This window comes from Poecilia reticulata, chromosome 19 (assembly GCF_904066995.2).
Source record: "Poecilia reticulata chromosome 19, P_reticulata-male-v2, whole genome shotgun sequence".
Taxonomy (NCBI): Eukaryota; Metazoa; Chordata; class Actinopteri; order Cyprinodontiformes; family Poeciliidae; genus Poecilia; species Poecilia reticulata.
Genome location: NC_088848.1, coordinates 2221324 through 2245167, shown reverse-complemented (window position 1 = coordinate 2245167; position 23844 = coordinate 2221324). Strand labels below are relative to the sequence as shown.

At 39.2% G+C, this 23844-nt stretch overlaps 1 protein-coding gene across 12 annotated transcripts; it reads right to left on the bottom strand.

The window, feature by feature from the left end:
• Positions 1-528: 528 nt before the first annotated feature.
• LOC103481109 (alpha-1,6-mannosylglycoprotein 6-beta-N-acetylglucosaminyltransferase B-like) lies at positions 529-23608 on the bottom strand. Of its 12 annotated transcripts, XM_081600698.1 has the most exons (19): positions 23230-23601; positions 21849-21874; positions 21481-21529; positions 20747-20884; positions 17780-17906; positions 16392-16540; positions 14117-14181; positions 12138-12311; positions 11868-12041; positions 10424-10593; positions 9680-9811; positions 9426-9559; positions 7509-7642; positions 6497-6652; positions 6265-6411; positions 4726-4842; positions 4328-4402; positions 3251-3411; positions 529-1654 (listed from the first exon to the last, which is right to left on the bottom strand). In XM_081600698.1, exons 1-19 carry the CDS (start codon positions 23264-23266, stop codon positions 1486-1488), a joined length of 2334 nt encoding a protein of 777 aa, XP_081456824.1. In that variant the 5' UTR covers positions 23267-23601; the 3' UTR covers positions 529-1485. The 12 variants fall into 12 exon arrangements, with proteins under 12 accessions (XP_081456824.1, XP_081456822.1, XP_081456820.1 ...); XM_081600696.1 differs by having other exon boundaries at positions 529-1594; positions 11868-12311; positions 23230-23605; XM_081600694.1 differs by having other exon boundaries at positions 11868-12311; positions 23230-23603.
• Positions 23609-23844: the final 236 nt, after the last annotated feature.

Genomic DNA, 23844 nt, shown 5'->3' with positions numbered 1-23844 from the left:
TTGTGTTTTTGCAGTGCACAGCATTTCTTAAACAACTGAAGTTGACACAGATACTTTAAATGGTGCTACATGCGCCTGGAAAACACACGATACTGCCCCTTTAAGTCACATCGGAAGGGCTCTGTTGCCTAGCAACCCCAGCCAAGCCCTGCCCGTTACCTAGCAACCCGAGTGGGACTGAAGCACATCTGGTCAGCTAGTCTCGCTGCTACATGCACGTTCTGGGGCTGAGAGACACGGACTTGAGAGTTTTATCGCGATATTTTGTGGTACCACGGCGATAACGATAAAACATCGCGATGATAACCGTTTCTTACGTCATTTTTTTTTTGGGTAATTGTACGTCTGTGACTGTTTGTCGCAGCACATCCTGGCCAGAAACTGATCTCCGAAAAGCATTCCCTACTTTTAATCTGCAGTCGCATAAAAGAGGCAGTTTAATCGCATTCAAATGTATTGATATTTATTTATCCTTTCATTGCAAAATCAGTGAAGAAAATAATAAAACAATCCCAACAATGCGGGCAGTTTCAGGAATCACTATTTAGAATTTATTATGACAACAAGTTAAAATGTTTAACACGAGAAATTCATCACAATAAACGACAAACGAGGCATTAAACCCACACCCCGGGCGCTGCACAACGGCTGCTGCTTTGATTCTGACCTACAGTTTAGGCTGCATTCACACCAGCCCCGTTTAATCCGCTCTGATCCAACTCCAGCCTGTCGGCTTAGAAAGTCTGGTTCGTTTGGGGAGGATGCGAGCGCAAAACCGGACCAAAAGAATCAAACTACAAACCTCGGGCTCGGTTCGGTCGAAGTGAACTCTGGTGCGGTTCAAATCCAGATGTGAACAGAAATTCTCCAACTGCTACAAACTGACGACACTCCGTTTGTGTTTACATTTTGTAAAGAAGGAAGTTGCGCTCGGCGTCTGTCTCAGAGGTGTTTGTGTCGTTTGCTTCAGTGGTTCTTGGTGCAGCGCCACCACTGGCCTGGAGGGGAACAGGCTCACCAAAGGATTTGGCTGGTTTGACTCAGTGGAGTAAATGAGAACCAAAAATGTAACAAATGTTGCAATTTTGGTCCCAAATCGAACCAAGTAAAAACCACTTGCTGCATTCTTGTTGGTTGCGCAGGAGGCTCTACTTCTGCTTTTCAAAGAGGTTGCACAACTGCACATCTGATTGCAGCCATTGCTGAGTTGGGGATTTAAAGTGACAGAGCCCTAAAACATCTCATCATAGGCAGAAATGACCAGATTAAAATCTCAGTATCCAAGAATAATTTTGGGCAAAAAAATGTAATGAACATGTTTTGAAAACTTATAGAAAACTTACATACATCGATTAAAAATCTGCTTCCTGAGTATCAACAGCAGCTGTACGACCCTTTTCCTGACTCGGTCGCATCCAGCCTCTGACATCCCTTTGGCTGACGATTTTTCCTGAGTTCTTCCAAAGTCCTAATCAAAGCCCACGCTTATTCATGGTGGCTTCTACAGGGACATAGTCTGCGATGTGACGAGTCCGATCCGGCGCAGCTGAACAGCAGAGGCTCCTGCTGAAGGCCGCACAGCCGCCCCCAAGGGCTGTAAGACGGAAACAAATGATTGACCTCCTGCACCGTGCTGGAGCAGCCTAGTCCAATCCTGAGAAGCAAACAAAGGTTTCTGAGTAATTCTGCTCCATCCTGATTTCTTTCACCGTCAGCTGCTTGCCAACAATGACTAGCATTGGTTTTAGCTGCTAAGTTGTCAACGTGACGTGCTAAATCTTAAATAAATGCATGATTTTCAAAAGAAAAATGGATACGGTGCTTTGCTACTGATTGTCAACACGACGACAACTAGAAAAGGTCAGGAGAAGATTTTCATTCTAAGATTAAGTAGCGGAGGGGGAAGTAGGTCAGTTATGCTAGCTTGACTATGACAAGTTAACATTTCGATGTGCTGCAGAATTCGGTGCGTTTGTTTGGTTAAAAAAATAAAAATAAAGACGATTCATCAGCAGAACGGATGTTTAAATTAGCTGACCAACTGACTTGCTGTGTTAGCTTAGCTAATAGCAGCGGAACTAATAAGCCATCACTGTGTTAGCTTAGCTAATAGCAGCGGTAACTAATAAGCCATCGCTGTGTTAGCTTAGCTAATAGCAACGGTAACTAATCAGCCATCACTGTGTTAGCTTAGTTAATAGCAACGGTAACTAATCAGCCATCGCTGTGTTAGCTTAGCTAATAGCAGCGGTAACTAATAAGCCAACGCCGTGTTAGCTTAGCTAATAGCAGTGGTAACTAATAAGCCATCGCTGTGTTAGCTTAGCTAATAGCAGCGGTAACTAATCAGCCATCGCTGTGTTAGCTTAGCTAATAGCAGCGGTAACTAATCAGCCTGTGTTAGCTTAGCTAATAGCAGCGGTAACTAATCAGCCTGTGTTAGCTTAGCTAATAGCAGCGGTAACTAATCAGCCTGTGTTAGCTTAGCTAATAGCAGCAGTAACTAATCAGCCATTGCTGTGTTAGCTTAGCTAATAGCAGCGGTAACTAATCAGCCATCGCTGTGTTAGCTTAGCTAATCTATCTCAGCGATCACTTATTAATAATCGCAAAATAACCATCAAGTCTAAAAACTGAGTGCTCTGTTCTTCGTGTGAGAAACATAAAGTGGTGCTGCTGTCAGTTGCTATGGCAACTGGTCTGTGTGTAGCGTAGCCGACACAGAGAGTGAGGGAAAAAAGTGGTTTTGAGTTGATCTTCAGTGGTTTTTCTGCATTATTCTCCCTTTGCTGTGTCACACAGCAGTAAATTATTAATACCTTTATCTCCAGGTTTCGTTTAGCTAACGGTTCTACCGCGCCGCTGCGGATGGCGAGGGAAAGAATCGTCTTGTGTTGTCAACATGCATCGTGTTGCGCAGATTGAAACTACGAAGATAAACTCGTTTGATGGAAACATGCTAATTTTGAACAAAACTCGCGTTTTTTGATTGAATAGTTTTTTTCTCTACGATGATGCGACTCCGGCTCCAGAACCTCGACGCCATCACTTCAGTTGTGCTGTTGTTAGCGTTTTCCATTTTTAAAAAAATAAATTTTTACCCTTATTACAAATAAAAAGTCTCCATCTCCTTTGATGCAGTTTCATATCATTCTCAAATTGCAGTTTGGCGGCCGCACAAATTCAGTCCAAGGGCCACAAAAGGCCCCCCAGCCGCAGTTTGGACACCCCATGCAGTGAAACTCGTCACCTGGTGAACGTGTCGGCCGTGTTGAGGCGGTGAAAGAGAGCCGGGTCACAGGTGAGGGCGGAGCGCCGACACACATCCACGCAGGACTGACCCAGTGGACCCAGAAGGACCGTCAGAACCGGTTCTGGGTCCCACACAGTCGTGGCGTTACCACAGAAGTTCTGACGATGAGGGAACAGGAGCATTTAGTCGTTTTAACAAGATCTAGTCGATATTCAGTTCTTTTGCCGTCAACAACGAGAAAACTGGAAACATTTGTTAATTCAAGCACTTTCAAGGTCAGTTTTCAAACTTTTCCAGAACCAAATTTAGAGATAAAAACAAAACAAATTAACTTAAAAAAAAACCTGTTTCAATTAATGTATTACTGTTATTAATAAAGCCTTGTGATAGGATTTGGAGGTGAAGTAAAATAAAACAAAATGTTAAGTTTTGAAACGTCTGGTCTGAGAAAAAAAACTATAATTTAACAAAAGATTTAAATACCTAAATTTAACATATTAAATATAAAAAACAATTTCAATTTCCTTTCGAGTTCAAATTAAACGCTTAAATATAAAAAGTCACAAAAATAATTTTCTGGCTTTTAGCAAATAGAAATAATTTTGGTTCTTCTGTCAGATTATTTAAAATAAAACTAAAAAATAAAATAAAATTACAAGAATAAAGTCATAATATTCAGATTTTACTCTCAAAATATGATGAAATTATTGTCATATTATTATGACTTTATTCAACATTATTCCAACTTTATTCACATCATTTTATCTTAATTTTATTTTTTCTTAGCATGATCCCAATACTTTGATAGAAGAAAAAAGTCTGTCTTTTTATTTACTGTATGAAAATATCTGGTTTTTACTATAATTCATGTTTTAAAATGTGCAAAATGCTTTTAATCAAACATTAAAATGGTAAACTTTCTATTACAAAACAGTTCAGAACAAATAAACACTTGACAGAAATAAATCCAGTTTTCAAGAGTTTCAGCACCGTTTGAACTCCGTAACAAAAAAGCTAAAACTGACCTAAAACTGAATTTCCAGGTAAATGAGGGAATTTTGTTTGTTTCTGTACCTGCTGAGTGACGTAACGGCGCATTCGCTCCAACATTCCCACACAGGTGAACTCTGTAGGCGTGAAAGGCCTCACCTGGAAAAACAGGTAAACATGTTTACCTGGACCGACACAAAAACAGGCCAGGAAACTTAAGAGGTTATTGTTTGTTAACTCAAAGCAACAGCAGCAAAAACACTAAAAAATACCAAACTAACGGTAAAAAGAAAAATACCAGAACGTAGAACAGTGGTTTAAAGATAAAAACAGCAAATTAAACAGATTTAAACAATATGGAAGCACAATGGAGTCATAATTTAGGTGTTTTCAAAGATTTTATTAAAAAAACCTCATTCATAATGACCCGTTTAGCTGCTGAACTGTGAACTATAATGTTTGTTCAGTGAACTCGTTGCTACCTGTGTTTTTCGGATCGACTCGACCGCCTCCCTGACGTCCGTCCCGTTGTTCACGTCCACAGTCCAAACGAACGGTTTACCGACGAAACGCTCCGCATACGGGTGCTGCGAAGTAATCTGGCATTCAAAGTTATTCACCGTTTTTACCAGAACGTCCAAACTAATTCATGTCTACAGTTTAAAAATCTGTTTTCTTTTGGGTTTTCTGAAGTGTTTAAAATAACATAACCAAATATAATTTAGTTTTTCTCAACAATTACAAAATCTGTTTTGACAATTTTGGCACCAAATTAAAGAAACTGAGGATGAAACATAAGATAATTAGATTTTTTTGTTTTGTTTATCACCAGTATATTTTTTGCACTAAACATCGTATAAATGTTTTATAAATATTATAAATAAGTTTAAAATAAACCCTTTGTCACCGGCTGGCCCATTTACAAAACTGGGGATTTTCTATGTTTTTGCTTCCAAAAATAAAAAAAATAAAATAAAATATGGAGGAATATTAGGGCCACTGAAAAAACAAAATATTCTGATTTTATTTTTCTCAGAATTTAGACTTTTTAAAATCTGAATTCTGACAAGAAAAGTCTGAATTTTTTTGTTGTTCTCCTTAAATTTTTAGATTTTAAAAACTAGTTTTTTTATTCTTTTTAAAAAAAATCAAATTATGATGAAATAATAACCAATTGTTATATTTGACTTCAACTGAAGTGTATTTTTTGGAAGTCAAATGTATTAAAGAAGAAATTTAGGCACATTTTACTGAAAAAAACCCCCAAAAAACTTATATAAATATATACTCTGGTAGTGCCAAACAATCGTGTGGCACTACCAGAGCTCCATACAATGTCATTTTGAAAAGGTTTCTGGTCACTGATACATGTCCTGCAGCTCTAATGTTCCCGCTCAACTCAAATGCTCAAAAGGTTTTTTTATCAGCTTCCAGCCAAGAGTCTGACGTTGCCATGGTTACCAAATATGTTTACGTTTAACCGCAGGGAGGGGCAGCAATGAGTGCAGGGGAAAAGAGTTCAAATCTGCCCCCAGTGTCTGGGGTTTAAAGGGGCACATAGTTCCATTTCACAGCACAAATAAGTAACTGTAATAACTTATAAAATCAGTATATATATATGTCAAATATGACTGAAATAAAGTGACTTTTTTATTTTTAATGCATTGAAATTGGGCCTCTGTCTCTTTAAGAAACTCCTGCTCTTTCTGAAACTCCGCCTTCAGGAAGTCATCGCAACATTTCTGCCCCATTATCCCTTTAACAACATTTTTCTCCAATAACGAACTCAGATGTTTCACCAGGCGTTTGCTAATTGCTGCCGGCTAGTCTGAAGGAGCTGAGGGGGAGGAGCTTAGCCTCAAAAGTGGAGCCGAGTCTACCTATGCGTTTATAAAAGTTTAATGGTTGCCATGGAGATTAAAGGATTTCTCAAACAAGCATGAAAGTTTTATAACATGAAGCAAAGTGGATTTTCTGCCCCTTTAAGAAGGTTTAGTTCTTCCTCTGGGTTTTCCAGCTACCTGTCTCGTTGTGGGCTTGCCTTTGTAGAAGCCGTCGTTGTGGGACGAGTGTGGCGGGTCAAACCGCGGCTGGAGGAACATGCAGCCCAGAGCGACGGCCTCAACCGGAGCCGGACCCTCGTAGGGAAACCCGAGACCCACAAACACCTGCAGGGGGCAGCAACACTCCTGCGCTGGAGTTTTTTTAACTTAACAAATACTGTTTGTATGGGTTTCGTTCCTTTTGTCTGACCTTTGCTCTGCGGAGAAGCTGCAGGAAGTTCTCCTGAGTCAACAGTCCGTGGTTTTTGACGAAACTGGGGAGACTGGAGGCGCGTCCTGGAGGCCGGTAGACTGTGCCGTGGATCTCCAGTTCCTGGCTGATCACCTCCAGATAGTCAGATTTACCCTGCAGGTGATCAGATTTAACAATCAAACAAAACACGTCGTCTTTTACAGCAGCCATTGTACCACTGTAAAACCAGCCGATTGAAAGGGATGCAGCTTGAGTTGCTAGGCAACAGTACCTAGCAACTCAAGGCGCTGTTGCCTTGAGTTGCTAGGTTGCGCCTTGAGCTCTACTGCGCCTTGTTATTATTATTAAATTGTTATTACATTGTTATTATTATTAAATAAAAACTATAATAGTTAATAACTATAGTTAATAATAGTTATTAACTATTATTGACAGTTAATAACTGTCAATAATAATAATGACAGTTATTAATATAATAATACAGTTGACAATTAATAACAGTCATATTAACTGTTAAGTTAATATGACTTAACAGCCGGGAGGTTTTTGAAAAGGCTCGTTTTCCAGACACCAAAAACATTAACTTACTACCAGAAAATGACTTTTAAGCCCAAATGAAAGTACAAAAATGTGTAAAATATGAATTTCCCCTTTAAATATTATTTTATCAGTCAAATCGATCAGGTTTTATGTGTATAGTGTCAAATTACTTGAGTGCTGAATATTTAATATTAGTAATACTCACTGAACGCAGAGAAATTTCAAATATCGCAATTATTAGTTGCTTGACAACTGAATTAGGAAACATTTTCAGGTTGATTAGCTGTCAACTTTTTCACAATATTAAAATTTTTCTGAAAAATCTCTTGCTTGGCTTTAATTCTCTCCGAGCCTCAATTACCAAAAAAGTACAAGAGCTTCACTTTCTGAAATGCGGGACAAGAAAATTATAATTTTTTCCCCCATAACTGTCCTGATTAGTGTAAACAACAACCATAAATCCTCTTACCTGCCACATGTATTCCTGTTTGCCGTAGACGACAGCTATGTTGTCCTTCTGGTAGATTTCTGGCTTGAACTCGTCCTTCGTCGTTGCCGCATCGTCACCAACGAAGCCCAGGAAGGAATTATCGGGAGTATGAGCTGAAGAGGACAGGAAAACAGTCGCCGCGTTTCCGTCACGAATGCGCGCAAAACTTTGTCAACATCCCGCATTGCGGTGCTTCTGTTAAATAAAAGACGCCTTTGAAATCACACGTTCATAAGCTTGTTTACGCGATAAGTCATTAAAAAAATACAACCTCCAACTACTTCCTGTTTTCTTCTTCGTGGCTTGCGCCAGTGTCAACATCCGGGTTCGGAACACGTGACTCGTCTTTCTATTGTAACAGGCTAACTTCGATACGGATGTGAAAAAAAAAACTCATCTTTTTTACATTCAACCAAACAATTTAAAATTTAGCAACTCATTGACAGACAATTATTTTCTATAACTAAATAAATTCAGGCAGATCCATTAACAGTTTCTTCACTAATTTCACAGAAAAGCGACATTTATATTGGAATCTATTTACTAACAAGTCGACTTCTGAAAAGTAATTACTTGGATATTTCTTGTATTTATTCGCTTTGAACTCCGTGCTTAAAAACCAAAACAGCAAGAATAAGAATGTTAAACACAAAGCGTAAAGAAAATAATCCGTTTTTGCCGCGTTAGTGACGCTGTTTACTGCGACATCAAGCGAAGGAGAGTTTAAATTGATAATCTGTTGGCTGCAGCATTAATCATCCGTCAGCAGGGAAAGAGGAGCCCTGGATCCAGCGCAGGCTGTTCGGACAGGAGTATTTACTTTACAGAGGAGGAAATTCTGCCAGAACCGTCTGCATGCGTCCAAAACTAAATTTCCTGCTGGATCTTTTTTAACTCCACTTATCCCCGACACCTGTCAGGGTCAAAGGTTGTTATGGAAACTTTGTTTTTCTGATTCTGTTGTTTTTTTTATTATCGCTGTGCGTCTTCTTTCTTTTTCTTCCACATCCTTATTAAGCAGCTTTCTCTCTTCCCGCTCTGCAGGGTAAATAAGCAAAACGCTCCAGTTTGACAAATGAAGAGGCGGCTCTCGACTCGCTGCTTCCAGCTCGTCTCCATCCTCTGGCAGGTCGGGAACGACGACGGGCAGGAGTGTTGGAATGAAAGTTTTCAGTGAAATGCATAAAGAGAAGAAGAGCCCTTGTAAAAGTATTTATGTCCCCTTAAATGTTTTTGCATTTTGTAGCGTCAGTTTGTTTAATTTGAACTTTAAGACCATCAAAAAGTAAAACGAAAACAATGTTTCTTGTTAATAATAAAATCACTGGTGAGATAACGAGAGAACGGGACGAAAAATTAATGAAGGCAGAGCTAAGGATGCTAAATGTTTCCAAAGTTAACAAAAGAGCCAAACTAAAAGTTAGATCCATTAAAAGCACTTTAGCAGAAGAGAACTGAGAATTTTCTATAGGTTTCATTCAGCAATTGATTATTTTCTTGCTATTGGGGAGGAAAGAAGAGACACAATGTCAGAAAAAATTGATTTAGTGTGCTAAACGTTGTTCAAAGTTAGCAAAGAAGCAAAAAGGAAAAATAGCTCCAATATTAGCGCATTAGCAGAAGAGAGCTGAGACCTTCCTGTAGCTTTCATTCAGCAATTGATTATTTTATTGTTATTGTAGAACCTCAGGAAAATTTATTTGGGGGAAGCTAAGTACGCTAAACGTTTTCAAAGTTAGCAAAAGAGCTAAACTAAAAATTAGCTCCACTGTTAGCACATTAGCATAGCCGCCACTGAGAACTTCCTACAGCTTTCCTTTAACAATGGATTTCTTCTCGTCAGTCCTTAATAAAACCCACAGCCTGTGAATGTTTGTCTCAGAGATGCTAACTTACGGAACATGGTCATATACTGCAGAGGCTGGAGCCCCCAGCTGCCCCACAGGGTTTTATATCCATGAAGATGTGCGTAACTGGCCAAGTTAAAGGCCGGCTCTGTGCCGAATGAGTCCAGGATCCTGAAACGGCACCTAGCATGGTACATGAGCAGTTAGTTATACGGCAAAACCATCTACTTCAAACACATCACACTCCAAAAGACTAACATGCTGCTAATGTCTAATTGTGTGGTGAGACGACTGGGATCATACTGGTAATGCTGGAAAGCCAGTCCCATAGCTCTGTGGAGGTGAGCAAGCCCATGGTAGTCTGTATAGATGAGGTCAAAGGTGAGAGGTCTCTGGATTGGACAGCTGCCCTGACCTGGAGCTGCACCTATCAGTCTGGACGAGACACAGCAAAGGAGCGACACCAGTAATGTTGTGTAGTTCAGACATTTTCTGCAGCCAAAGGTTAAAAAATACAAGCAAGAGTAGAAAAACCACAAACCTGTGTGCTGCAACACACAGCAGCTGTCATGATGTGGAAAAGCAATTTATTAAAAAAGTCTAAAAAGTGAGGCAGACAACGCTCTTGTTGCTAACAGCACAAATACAAATATGCTAGACAAAGATAATCAAGTAAAAAAAAAAATGACTGCAGAGCATAATGTTGTTTTTAATCAGACGAACCTGCGAGGCCCTCCTTATGTCTCACATCTACAGATAATCACATTAAAATAAATATAAATACTAAATACAGTCATAAAAACAAAGCTTTGGCAAAAGGCACTGATGGGAACCGCGAGCTAGAAAGTTAGTTGTGCTAACCCTACAGCATTAATCATTAGTTCTGCTAAAGTACCTCACCAACATGCTTTTCAGCTGAAGCTAATGCTGAAGCTAATGCTAACTTCAACCATATCGATACTAATTAGCTCCAATGTTAGCTCATTTTCTCAAGTGGTGGGCGCCAACTACAGGAAGATGATCATGTCGTGTTTGCAGAGGTGTGACCTGTGTAGCTGACGCTGTGAGGTGCTGAAGGTCAGGTTGTGTCCCAGGATGGTCAGGCAGGCGCTCAGGTCGGCCCACTGGACCAGTTCTCCAAGAGGCCCGCCTCGGTCCACCATCGCCTCAAAACGCTGACCAACGTCTCCAGCCAGAGCGCCAAGATAAAGCAGCACCTACAGAAGGGAATATTCATGGAATTAAAGATCCCTCTGTACTGTTACGGCTAATCCTATGGTGCTTTAAAGATGTTCTGTGTGTTGAAGGACCGCATTGGTTTTAGCTGCTAAATATTAAATGTACGTCTGAAAAATAGAAGAAAAAATTTTCACAGTTCTTTACTACTGTCAACAATTAGTAGCAGTGTAGCTAATCAACCACCGCTCTGTTAGCTTAGCTTATAGCAGTGTAGCTAATCAACCACCGCTCTGTTAGCTTAGCTAATAGCAGTGTAGCTAATCAACCACCGCTCTGTTAGCTTAGCTTATAGCAGTGTAGCTAATCAACCACCGCTCTGTTAGCTTAGCTTATAGCAGTGTAGCTAATCAACCACCGCTCTGTTAGCTTAGCTTATAGCAGTGTAGCTAATCAATCACCGCTGTGTTAGCCTAGCTATTAGCAGTGTAGCTAATCAACCACCGTTGCGTTAGCTTAGCTTATAGCAGTGTAGCTAATCAACCACCGCTGTGTTAGCTTAGCTAATAGCATTGTAGCTAATGAACCACCGCTGTGTTAGCCTAGCTATTAGCAGTGTAACTAATCAACCACCACTGTGTTAGCCTAGCTATTAGCAGTGTAGCTGATCAACCACCGCTGTGTTAGCTTAGCTAATAGCAGTGTAGCTAATCAACCACTGCTGTGTTAGCTTAGCTAAAAGCAGTGAAGCTAATCAACCACCGCTGTGATAGCCTAGCTAATAGCAACAGTAGGTAATCAACCACTGCTGTGTTAGCCTAGCTAATAGCAGCAGTAGCTAATCAACCACTGCTGTGTTAGCCTAGCTATTAGCAGCGTAGCTAATCAACCCCAACGATCAGTTATTAATAATCACAAAATAAACATCAAGCCTGAAAACATCAAACTGTAACGGACTGAATGTTTTGTTCTGTATGTGGGAAATGTTTCAGTGGTTTTTGTGTTGAATCCTGTTACGCTAGTGGAGCTGTTGTCAGCCAGTTGCTATGGCAACGAGTCTGCGTGTAGCGTAGCCCACACAGAGAGCGAGAAAAAGAAAGGATGCGAGTGACTTTGAGTTGCTCTGAACGGGTTTTCTGCGTTATTTTCCCGTTTAGCGCACTGCGCTACGTGAACACTGTCTGCATCTCCAGGTTTCATTCAGTTAACCGTTTACGGATGGCGGGTTAAAGAATCGCCTCTCTTTGCCCTCCAGCGTTGTGCGCATGTGCTAAAAATGTCCGCCCTTATCCGAGGTTTTTTAGGAAAACTGCACCTTCATCTGCGGCGAGGCCGTCTCGCTCCGGTACGGCTTCATTCTTCTTCCGGCCCAAATCCAACTTCCAGACATCCTGTCCACTCTGGACCGGATGAACTTCACCGCCGGGCTGCTGCTGCTGCCGCCGCTGATCACCTCATAGAGCGGACTGAGAGAGTCCCGAACGAAGGCCTGCGAACCACCAACCCAAAACAGACTCAAAAACAAAAAAACTCCACGTCTCCTATGAATCTGTAAACGGAACCATAGCTGCTCTAACAGAAATACCTGCTTCGTATAAGAAGGAGTTTGGTGACGCCATGATGCTGCCGTGTGGTTCCGCCCAGGCTGGGTTGGGCAAAAGTCTTCCACCTGACTCAGATACACCAAAATGGAGCAGGTGGAGCCATCCACCCCGTAAAAGGCGTAACAGGCGTCTGACTGCCAGCGCGCCCTCAGGAACTGACTCACACACATTTAAAAAGGCTGAATTCACATGTTTGCCTTTTGGTTTTACAAGCAAATATTAAAGACGCAACGGAAACGAGCGATTATGTAAATAATTTGATGATTAATGGGGTAAAGAAGAATTGTATCAGCTTTTATCTGGATTGTTTCAAATATGTCTGCAACGAGGGGAAATTCTGTCTGTGAGGATTTTATGTAAAACAGTGAAAGCTGCCGAAAGCAAAACGTGGTGGTGGTGTGATGGATTGAAATGTGGTTATTTCAGAGGTTGAGTAGTTTGATTTGGCTGATGCAGTGGTCAGATTCAACCAGCAGGGGCAGTCTAGCGCTTGCGCTAGCTATAGTGAAGAGCACCGGAACTTCCTCCGTAGATAATAATAATAATCGATATATATATATATACACACACACCTGTAGATTGTACATTTGTTTCTTAACTTTCAGAAAGATTGTGAGTTTTTTTTTTTGGACGCTCTGAATGTTAAATTTCGTTGTTAGCTCTGTTAGCTCCACTGTTAGCGCCGTTGCTAAGATACGGCTGTGTCAAATGAGATAATCATAGCTGTAGCAGAAGCACCGTGTCCGGCTCTTTTATTAAAATTCTCCCTTTCTGTTGGTATGAGTATATATATTTACACACCTGTAGATTGTACATCTACAGTTATTCCTTAACTTTCAAAAAGATTGTGAGGTTTTTTTTTGTTTTTCTTTGGACGCTCTGAATGTTAAATTTCGTTGTTAGCTCTGTTAGCTCCACTGTTAGCGCCGTTGCTAAGATACGGCTGTGTCAAATGAGATAATCATCGCTGTAGCAGAAGCGCCGTGTCCGGCTCTTTTATTAAAATTCTCCCCTTCTTCAGGTATGAGTATATACATATACACACACCTGTAGATTGTACATTTGTTTCTTAACTTTCAGAAAGATTGTGAGTTTTTTTTGGACGCTCTGGATGTTAAATTTCGCTGTTAGCTCTGTTAGCTCCACTGTTAGCACCGTTGCTAAGCTACTGCTATGTCAACGTTGATATCGTTGTGTATGTTTGTAAGTTAACGAGATAATAATAATAATCGCTGGAGCAGAAGCACCGTGTCCGGCTCTTTTATTAAAATTCTCCCCTTCTTCAGGGCTTTTACAGTGGCAGCAGCATGATGTGGGAATATTCCTGTTCATGAAGGACTGGTCAGATTTCATGGAACTAAAGTGGGTTGTCCAACATTACAACTAAATATTTAGCTCCAAGCAAAACAGTTAACAAGCTAAATACTTTGTTTCAAATTAAATATTTAATCCCAAAAATAAATATTTAGTTGGCCAGTAAAATGTTTAGCCTCAATCTAAGTATGTAGTTTGGAGATAAATATTTAATTTGTAAACTAAATAACTACCATTAGACTAAATATTTGGTTTGAAGCTAAATATTTAACTTGCTAACTCATTTTTTTTCTACCAAGTTAAATATTTAGCCAAAAACTAAACTATGAAGTAAATATTTAGTTCACTGAGTTTGAATCTTTGACATTCACAGATGACTGAATATTATTTACTCTGTAGCTGCAGTGAGAAACACTTTGATTGAAAAGCGTTTTATAAATTCAGTGCAGAAAATCTTTCCAGATTTAAAAAAGATTAAAAAACATTTGTTCACAGTTCACCTTGTGTTGATCTGCCACAAAAAAAAAACAATAAAAACCATGTCTGTAATGTGACAAAATGTAAAAACTGTGTTATTATGGTTGTCCAAACTTCAAAATGATAAAATAAACACTTTCATTCTGCACATGCAGCGTAAATGTCTCACCTCCACCTTCTCCGCACACACTGGGAAAGCCGGATCTGTCGGCACCTCGCACGTCTCATCAGGTCCTGCAGGAGAGACGGGAACAAAAGCAGCATTGTGCTAAATAACTGTAGCTTTGATAAACGACGTCCTGAACGAGCATCAGAGCTGCCATGTCTGTGCCTGGCATCAGAGCCGCTTTCCCGTAAACCGCCCAGCATCTCCAGCCAACAACGTCAATCAACACACACACACACACACACACCTGAGCCACCTGCTTCTTACCAAACATCCCCATTTACACTGGGAGCTGCAGCCAAAACACACAACTGTGTAAAGAAACGTCTTAAAACTAAAGAAAAACGATAAGAAAACCAGCGGCGGGACGTTCCTCACTGGAGAAACAAAAGCACGAGCTGGTGAAAGGAATCCTGGGTAATCTGGTGTGTTTTTTTTACTTTTTATGGGTGTGAGGTAATGTGTGCTGGATGCAGGTTTCTGCTCATATTAATCAGAATAAAACTAATTTAGTTAAAGGAGCAAAACTTCAACATGTTTTTACTCAAGTAAAAATAAAAGTTTCCATCCGAGAGGAAAGAGTTAAAAAGTATTTGGTAAAAACTCGACTGAACTAACTGATCAAATCGTCAATTAATGTTTAAAACTTACATCACCAGATGTAACCAATGACAGACAAAGTTATGTGGAAATGTTGGTATTTTAAGGATGAAAATGGAAATAAGTCGTATAAGTAACATAAATATAAAATAAGTATTAGGAAAAAATATCTTCTTATTTTGGCCCTACAAAATAAAACAAAAGAAACATTTTCCAAATTAATTTTTTCCAATATAAAACCTGAAACTTTAACAAAAACAAACAACTTGTTTGCTTTTAATTCAGTGGGTAGAAAATCCAGAAGTTTTACTCAGGTAAAAGTACAAAGGAGTAGTAGTAAAAATACTCCTAAAGGTACAAATACATATAATTAATTACGACCAAACTGAGTCTCGGCAGGGCAGCAGATGTTCGGTTTAACTTTGTTTCCGCTTTGGGACTTTTTAAACGTCTATTTCAGGGCTTCATCTTAAAAAGCCACCTGAGTCCACTGACCTTTGACCCTCGTTCACCTGTCCTCCGGCTGTAAAGTGAGTTAAACCTGCTGCTGAGACGTTTACAGTTGTTGAGAAACAGGCTCATTTTCTCAGCTGAAGCACTTTAAATAACAATTTAACTATAAAAACATGAAGTTTCAGAAATCAGAAAACGTTTCTGTCTCAGATCAGCTTCAGTCTTTTCTAAGCAACATCAGAAACACACTAAAATATGCAAACTAACTAATAAATATTCTCCTTTTTTAAATAAGAAAATAAAAATTTCATTGCCTAAAATGTAATGATGTTGTTTTTCTGTAGAGATTTAAAACTTTGCCACTGGAGGAGTTTTAAATGGAAAATGTTTGGATTTCTGTGCAGCTTTGGCTCCATTTCTGCTCTGGAAAATTAGTTTTTTCAGTAAATTGAGTCTTTTTTTAATCCGTCTACTCCTGTTAACGATTAATGAGCCAAATGTTTTACCAGATTAATCGTTTTGATCAATCAGGAGGAAAGAAAAACTATTTTCCTGTAATTGGTTTGGGAACTTTTCATTATTTTTCACCAACATCCTAAAATGCATCAATTCTCTTTCTGCAAAAGTTTTGCTTTTCAAACTTAACAATTTAAATAAAATGGCGGATCTTTAAAAATCACACTTTTTCTTATTTGTTCAGTTAGTTGTTATCTGGGCTGCATTTTATTTATATTAGTAATAAAAGTGAACTGATCAAAAGTGACTTTATCAATTATTGCTTATAAAAGTGTAAAATAAAAATTCTTCTATATTACAGTTGATGCTCCGTTTTGCTTTAAATTCAGAATAAATCAGAGAGTTTTTGTAGGAAGTCATAAAAAGGTTTAAATACTTTTCCGGACATATTTTCCTTCATTTCAGGATAAATTTTAATGTGAATTTTCACATTAAGTAAGACAGAAATGAGCTGGATTTTAACATTTCCTTCTTAAAATGTTTCAGAAACTAAAAGTTCTGGTTATAAATGAAACCTGAACTTAATTTAAACTTTCTACACTTTTAGATTTTACATCTGAAAAATGTTTATGAGTAAATAAATGCACTTTATTTACAGAGATTCTGACCAGTAGCAGTAAACACTAAGGAGATGAATGAATGAATGAAGTGTTTCCTAAATAATGCATTAATCATCAGAACAAATCAAATCTACCGGATGGCCTCGGACCTGTGCTGTTATAAGGTCTGATGTTAATGTGTGGCGTGGAGGCCTGATGATGATGATGGTGATGAAGGGCGAGCTGGTCGAGCCTCTGAGACACTTTCTGCAGCTCCGTCTCCACCAGCTGGGCCAGTCCCTGCTGGTCTTGTCTGAAGCTGGGAGACAGACAGGAGCAGGCGATGGTTACGTAAGCGGCACAGATGGTGAGATTTTGCTTGTTCGGGTCTCAACTGCCTCTAAAAACCCATCAAAACGCTTGAAAAAAATAAAAAGTTCAGGTTTTCTGGCGTCTGGAAAATGAGCCATTTCAAAAACCTCCCAATTGTTGAGCCAAATTTGACTGGCACTTAGCAACCGTTACCTAGCAACCCCTGCTAGGTCACCTAGCAACTCAAGTGGAGCTGTACAATGGCTGCTGGAAAAAAACAAAGAGTTTTGTTTTCGACTTACCATCCAGAAACCACTTGCTGCATTGTTGTTGCTTGTGCAGGAGGCTCCACTTCTGCTTTTCAAAGATGTACGGTTGTATAATTGCCCATTTGCAAATTTAAAGTACAATTAAAACCCCAAACTAACTTTCTTTTTATGCAGATAAATTGTCTAAATTGATCCTTATCTACATATTCCCATGCAGATTGTGGCATTTTCATGAAAATTAGCTTAATTCCGTCTCAGTGCTGCCCTCTTCAGGTTGAACGGTGGCTACTGCAGGTGGATTTTCCAATTGGTTACAATGGAAAGGTTTGGTTGATGATGACACTCTCATCAACACCCTCATGACAGAACTGATTATTCACATGTTGTCACCATTAAAACCTCCAATCACAGAAAAAGTTACTAAATTAAGCAACAAGTCGGCGTCTGTTGTCCTGTTACTCGCCCAGACGCTTGGCCACGCCCCCTTGTGTCTATTGGCTCCGCCCACTTTGGAGTTTTTCCCAAATTTGTCTGGGGGCGGAGCTTCTGCTCCACAATGACTGGATTAAACTTTAAAAAGTTGAACAATGAAGCCCTGTTTACCGTGACTGAACGTCTCACTTTGGAAATCGGGTTTTATCAATAAGAGAAACGTATTTTCAGCGAGTCAGATGTAATTCTGACGGGTGACCACCGGAGGCAGCACATCATTTCCTAATCGGCTTTAACTTTTGACAACTTCACATGGATTTATAAAATTAAGTTAGCAGGTCATTCTGTGAAAAGTAAAACAGTAAAAATGTTTTGTGATAAAGTAAAAAAACTAAATCAAGCTAATTCACACCTTTCGCTTTACAGTAGCAGAACTTTCACTACAAAATAAATAAAAAAAACAGCAAAAGCTAGTGCTGCACAGGATTAAACACAAAATAAGTTCTTTCAAAGTGCTTTTCTTGACGTTTTGAGGGGAAATGTACCTCTGCAGCAGTGAACTGAGGTCATTCCTGCTCGTCTGGGTTTTATCCCTCTTACTGCTCAGCTTCTGCACCTGAGCGTTCAAGGCCTCCAGTCGAACAGCCAGCATGTGGAAGCGAAAACCATCGCCTGGAATACGAAGAACAGACAGACAGTTATCCCATTTAATGCCACACACTCCTTCAAAAACACTTCCAGTTCAAATCAGCTAACATACAAGTAAGTTTTTAGCAGATATGAGATTGTTTTAAATCTATAATCTCTTAATATTGATGGAAAGGTCCTAGTTCCACTGGCAGATTATTTAACTCACAACAATATATTTTTACCAGTAATATGTAAAATAATCTGCCAATGGACAAGTAGTTTCTTTTTATTGATATCAATAAATTACTTACTTACAACAAGCTCCTATAATTTGCTGAAAAGTTAGTTTTGTCTAAGATGTTTGCACTAGAATTAGACCAAAAATACTTGGTGAAATGTTGTGTTTTTGCAGTGTAACTGCCGCAGATTCACTGAAAAACACAAAATCTTAGAGTATTTTAGGTCTAATTCTGGTGTAAATGTCTCAATGCAGTTGAAATAAGTCAAAGCAAAGTTACAAGTAACGTTTCATCAAAATATAGGAGCTTCGAAGTTCGTTTTGTCTTATTTCAGTTGTATTAAAATATCTCCACTGGAAACTAGACCAAAAATACTTGGTAGGATTTTGTGTTGTTTTTTTTTGCATTGAAGTCATGTTGACAATTTTTCAGTGAAATAAATAATTTCAAAAACCAAAGTTAAGCTAAAAACCTGTTTGTAATTTCCCACAGAGGCAGAATGAAAAGTGGACATTTGGTGATAAATTGGAGCTCATTCATCAATGTCTCTTCTGTAGCAGTTTTTCCTTCATGTGTCGCCTGAAACTTCCAACAAACCTGTTTTCTGACAGGCTCTTTGTACACAAGTTGAGGTGGGCAACTCAAAGCACGAAGCTGTTGTGGCCGAAGAGCAGCGGCGGGTTCCACTGTCTCTCAGAAACAAATTTCGTCGAACAGGACCGGAAAAAGACGGGAATGTTTGGATCAAGTATCATTTTCCAAGGGGGGGGGGATTGTGAGTCACCAGTGGTCACCATGTTTCAGTTTCTCACACAAGCCATTTTGTTTGTTCAAATGTTAAGTCCAGTCGTGTTTTAAACGTTCCGAAAACGGCTCACGCACGCTAAAAAGCACGAAATCTAACCGAGTGTTTTTGTTACAGCCTCTGGTGCAAAATATCTTCGCTCACTTCAAATGAGGCGAAACTGATTTAGGAGAAAAAAATAATTTTCAGCAAGAAATATGAACTCATTGTAAGTCACAAATCCTTAATATTGATGAAAAAGTTCTAGTTTCACTTCCATATTCCACTTATAAAAACGTCGTGTTATTAGTGAAATAATCTGCCAGTGGAACTAGAACTGGTTGCTAGGCTACGGGCTGGGGTTGCTAGGTAACGGCGTCAGAGGAACTAGACGTTTTTCATCAAGATTAAGGAATTATTAACTTAAAACAAGTTGCTATAAGTTGCTGAAAAGTTACTTGTAACTTAGTTTTGTCTTATTTAAAGTGTACCAAGATATTTCCAATAAAAACTAGACCAATAAAATACTTGGTTAGATTTTGTGTTTTTGCAGTGTGGAGATCTATTTTACACACAATAAAGCTCCTTAAACCTATTAAATTTATTTTCTTTTTTCAGGGTTAGGGCAAATTATTCTTTGGTAATTATATTTTAGTCAGTTTTGCCTATTTCGCTGTTTTAGGGCCTCCATCACTTTAGATCCAAATAATCAGCCCAGCTCAAAGTTTTGCACAGGAAAATGGCTCCAAACAGATGCGCAATTATAAAACCGTACATGTTTGAAAAGCCAAAGTGGAGCCTCCTGCACAACCAGCTAGAATGCGGCAAGTGGTTTCTGGAAAGTGAGTCGACACAAAACATTTTGCCTTTTCCAGCAGCCATTGTACAGCACATACTGCGGTAAAACCAGCTGAGCAAATGTGTTGGAACTCTGCTTGGTTGCTAGGTAACGGGTGGAATTCTGCTGGGGTTGCTAGGCAACGGCACAGTGCCTGCTGATTTGTGACAGTACGGTTTTTGAAATATTTTCCAGACATCAAAAAACATAAACTTATTGTCATAAAACTGCTGGGTTTTTTTTTTTTTAAGTGCTTGGTCTGTTTTTATAAACAAATGGAAGCACAAAAAGGTACAAAATGTGAATCCATCCATCCATCCATTTTCTTTCACCCTTGTCCCTCAGTGGGGTCGGGAGGGTTGCTGGTGCCTATCTCCAGCTAGCGTTCCGGGCGAGGGGCAGGGTACACCCTGGACAGGTCGCCAGTCTGTCGCAGGGCAACAAAACAAAACAAAATGTGAATTGTATATAAAAGTTCCCCTTTAATAAAACCGATTAATTTCCACAGTAACAGGTTTACATTTAAACTGTTAAATTAATGAACCAGATTTGGACGTGAGAAGCGCCTCAGTGTGATCAAAAACGTCCCCATTACTCCAGAAACGGATTTCTCCGTTTCAAAAACAAAGCTCTTCATCATTCACGCTTCTCCTCGTCGCAGAAACAGCTCAGCAACACAACAGTATTTTGGTTTAGAGTCGACCACAAACCCACAGCCGTCAGGCGAAGGAGGACAAATGAGCGTCAGGACCCACCGCGAACTGTGTACAAATCTTCACCTAACACTTCGGAGAACCGGTTTTAATCCCTGAGCCTCCACATGTCTCTTCCTTTCTCACGTGTTTGGATAATTTGATTCCTTCCCGTTTAAAAATACATCAAACATTTCATATTGTATGTTTAAAGAGTCTCAGCTGCAAATCCAAATTTTCTGCTCAACTGATCTTGGCTTGTGTGTGTGTGTGTGTGTGTGTGTGTGTGTGTGTGTGTGTGTGTGTGTGTGTGTGTGTGTGTGTGTTACTCTTCTCGTCAGGTGACTTCCCAGCAGCAGTTTCACTCCTGGTCATCTCAGGAGGCACCCAGAGGCCCTGCAGCAGCAGGGTGACCACAGACACACACAGGCAGAGCACCAAGCAGCCACTAGAGGGCGCAGCACAAACTCAAAATGAGAGAAGAAAAAACAACTCCTTGATTTTTCTCATTTGGTCCAAATACAAAATAAAATAATGTGCTGTGTATGGAGGTTTGTTTACTTATGTGGATTTTGACATGGATTGATAGAATTAGAATTCTAAGTTTAAAGTCAAAATTTTGAGAGGGAAAAAATCAAAACTCTGAGAATCCTGATATTAATATCAGAAATATGAGGAAGAAAAATAAAAACTCTCAGAAAATGTCAAATTTTGAGAAAAAAAAATCTAAATTTTGAGAAAAAAAGTCAAAAGTCTCCAAAAAAGTCTGAATTCTGAGATTAAAGTCAAAATTTTGACATTACCACTGAAAATAAAATCTACCTTTAGGAATAAATAAAGTAATCTGAGTTAATAGAAATCTAAGAAAAAAGTCAGAATTTGAGAAAAAAAAATTAGCCAGTATTTTATTTCTTTTTTCTTTTTTGGCCCTAATCCTGTTCCGTAAAACCAGATGAGATTCAAAGACCTTAACAAATCTAAAAAAAAATATTTCAAAACACCACTTTGAGAAGACTAGAGATCTTTTTCCATTAATTTGGTGGAGTTCAGAGAAACGACTCACCTTCGAGGCCGCAGAGCGACACGCATCGCGTCCTGTTCCCAGAATCTCTCTGCCAAAACAACAGCAAAAGAAACTCTGAGCTCATCCTGCTGAGTATCCTGTTATGTCTGAGGCTGAGGGCCACTGGCCTGTTTTTGGATTCACACAGTTTTACCCTCCATTAAACTTTCCTGTTGCTTCCCAGATTACACAAAACTGATCAGTGTTTCCATGAATTGCGGTTCAAACGAGCAGCTTTCTGTTTGTCAGAGATGCTGAACACAAACAATTTTCTCTGTCATCAGTCCGTTCTTCTAAGACTGAAATAGCAAAACACACACAAACACACACGCATACACACACACACACACACACACACACACACTCACCTCCTTGAGTCTTTGTCCAAGAAATTCTGTCGGTACAAAACCACACAGAAACAAAAACAACAGAAACAAATCTGAGTCTGGGAATCTTCTTCTTCTTTTTTAAAATCTTTTTTTACTCCGTCTTCGGCCCTGCCTTTTCTCTAACCCATAGCCTATGAGAGGGCATCCTATGGTTTCCATGGCAACCGCGCTCCCCTTCAGTGGAAACAATACCCAGAGTGGCACTTAGGTCTTTCAGGGGAAACAATGGAGCCCACGCCAGCGGACGACAGCGTCTTTCAGTCTCAGTGCTGAGACGAAAGGCTCGGCCGCTTATTGAAATGGAGAGTTTGGCTCTTCATGAAGCAATAAAACAGAAAGCAAGACGACAACAAAGCAGGAAATACTCAAAAAGTGGAAAGCTGAAATTCTGACTTGGGTAAAAGCTGGAATCTACAAGTTTTTCATTTATTTCTTAGATCTGATTGTGATGACTAGACAAGAAAATGTGTTATTTAACCCTTTTTTATGCATATTTAGCATGATGTCAAAACTTTTATTTTACATATTAAACATATTAATTTGTCCACTTATCATCTTATAACATGAATAATACAAACAACTAAATCCATAAACAGTTAACCCATCCATTTCAATTTAATTTTAATTAGAGTAGATTAACAATCATCGTTTCTCTAAATTTCAGGAAAAAAAACAAAAACTAGCAAAAAATATAAATTGTTATGAATCCGGAAGTTTCGCGCATGCGCACAATGCTGAATGGCAAAAGGGATTATTTTCTTGTTGCGCTAAAGCGGTATTACGTCAACAAAATGATGCCTGGAGATGTAGGTATTACTAATTTAGCGTAGTTCGCCACCGCATAGGAAAATAACGCAGTAAAAAAAACCTTGAAGAATCACTAAAAACCACTCGTATCCTTCGCTTTTCTCGCTATCTGTGTGAGCTATGCTACATGCAGGCTCGTTGCCATAGCAACTGACAGTAACAGCTACATATATCAATTATTCAACACTTTTTTTTTTTTTAAAGGCAAACATTTCCCACACAGAGTCAGAGCAGAAGCATTCAGTCCTTTACAGTTTTGTGTTTTTAGGCTTGGTGTTTAATTTTTGCGATTATTAATAAGTGATCGCTAAGGTAGATTTTAGCTGCTATCAGTAAATCTGACATATTGGTGGTTAATCCGCTAATTTAATCACCTGCTGTACTGATAGTCTATCAGAGTTAGCGTGTGGGTCGCCTTTAAAATAATAAAACTGAACCAAACACCGAATTCCCAGCACATCTACATGTTAAGGTTGTCAAAGTCAAGCTAGCACAACTGACCTACTTCTCCCTCGCTATTTTTTTAATTTTTTTATTAAAACTTTTTACTGACCTGTGAAATGTGAAACCCTTGAATCTCTAGTTGTCATAGTGTCGATAATTAATAACAAAGCCTTGTATACCTTTTTCTTTTATACATCACGTGTACATTCAAGATTTAGCACATTATGTTGACAGGTCCACAGCTAAAAGCGATGCTAGCTCGGCTAGCTGCTTGTTGCCGTACGGAAGGAAAATGGGGGCGGGATCGTGACGTCATGTTGCAACGTCTCTATATCCTCCTGACTACCAGTGGTTCATTTCTGTCCTCTGTAGAGGACATTTCTAACCTTGAATATCTCCCACCCCCTGCATTCTACTGAATTAATTCCTTTTGGTATCTACAGAGGACATTTAGGGCTTTTCAATGATGCCACATGTGAAGGGGTGGGGCTTTTGTACGTACATTTTTCTAATTAATAAAAATGGCGCTCATCAGTAATAACGCATTTTATGGGAAGAGACAAAGTAAGTGCATAAAACCTTTTATTACCTTACAAAGACTGTGTGATTTAAAAAAAAAATGGTGATTGGACAATACTTTTTTTCCTTGTAGTCAGGAGGATATTTATTTATTTGTTTATTTTTATCAAATAAAAACTAATTATGCATCAGAATAAATGCTGAA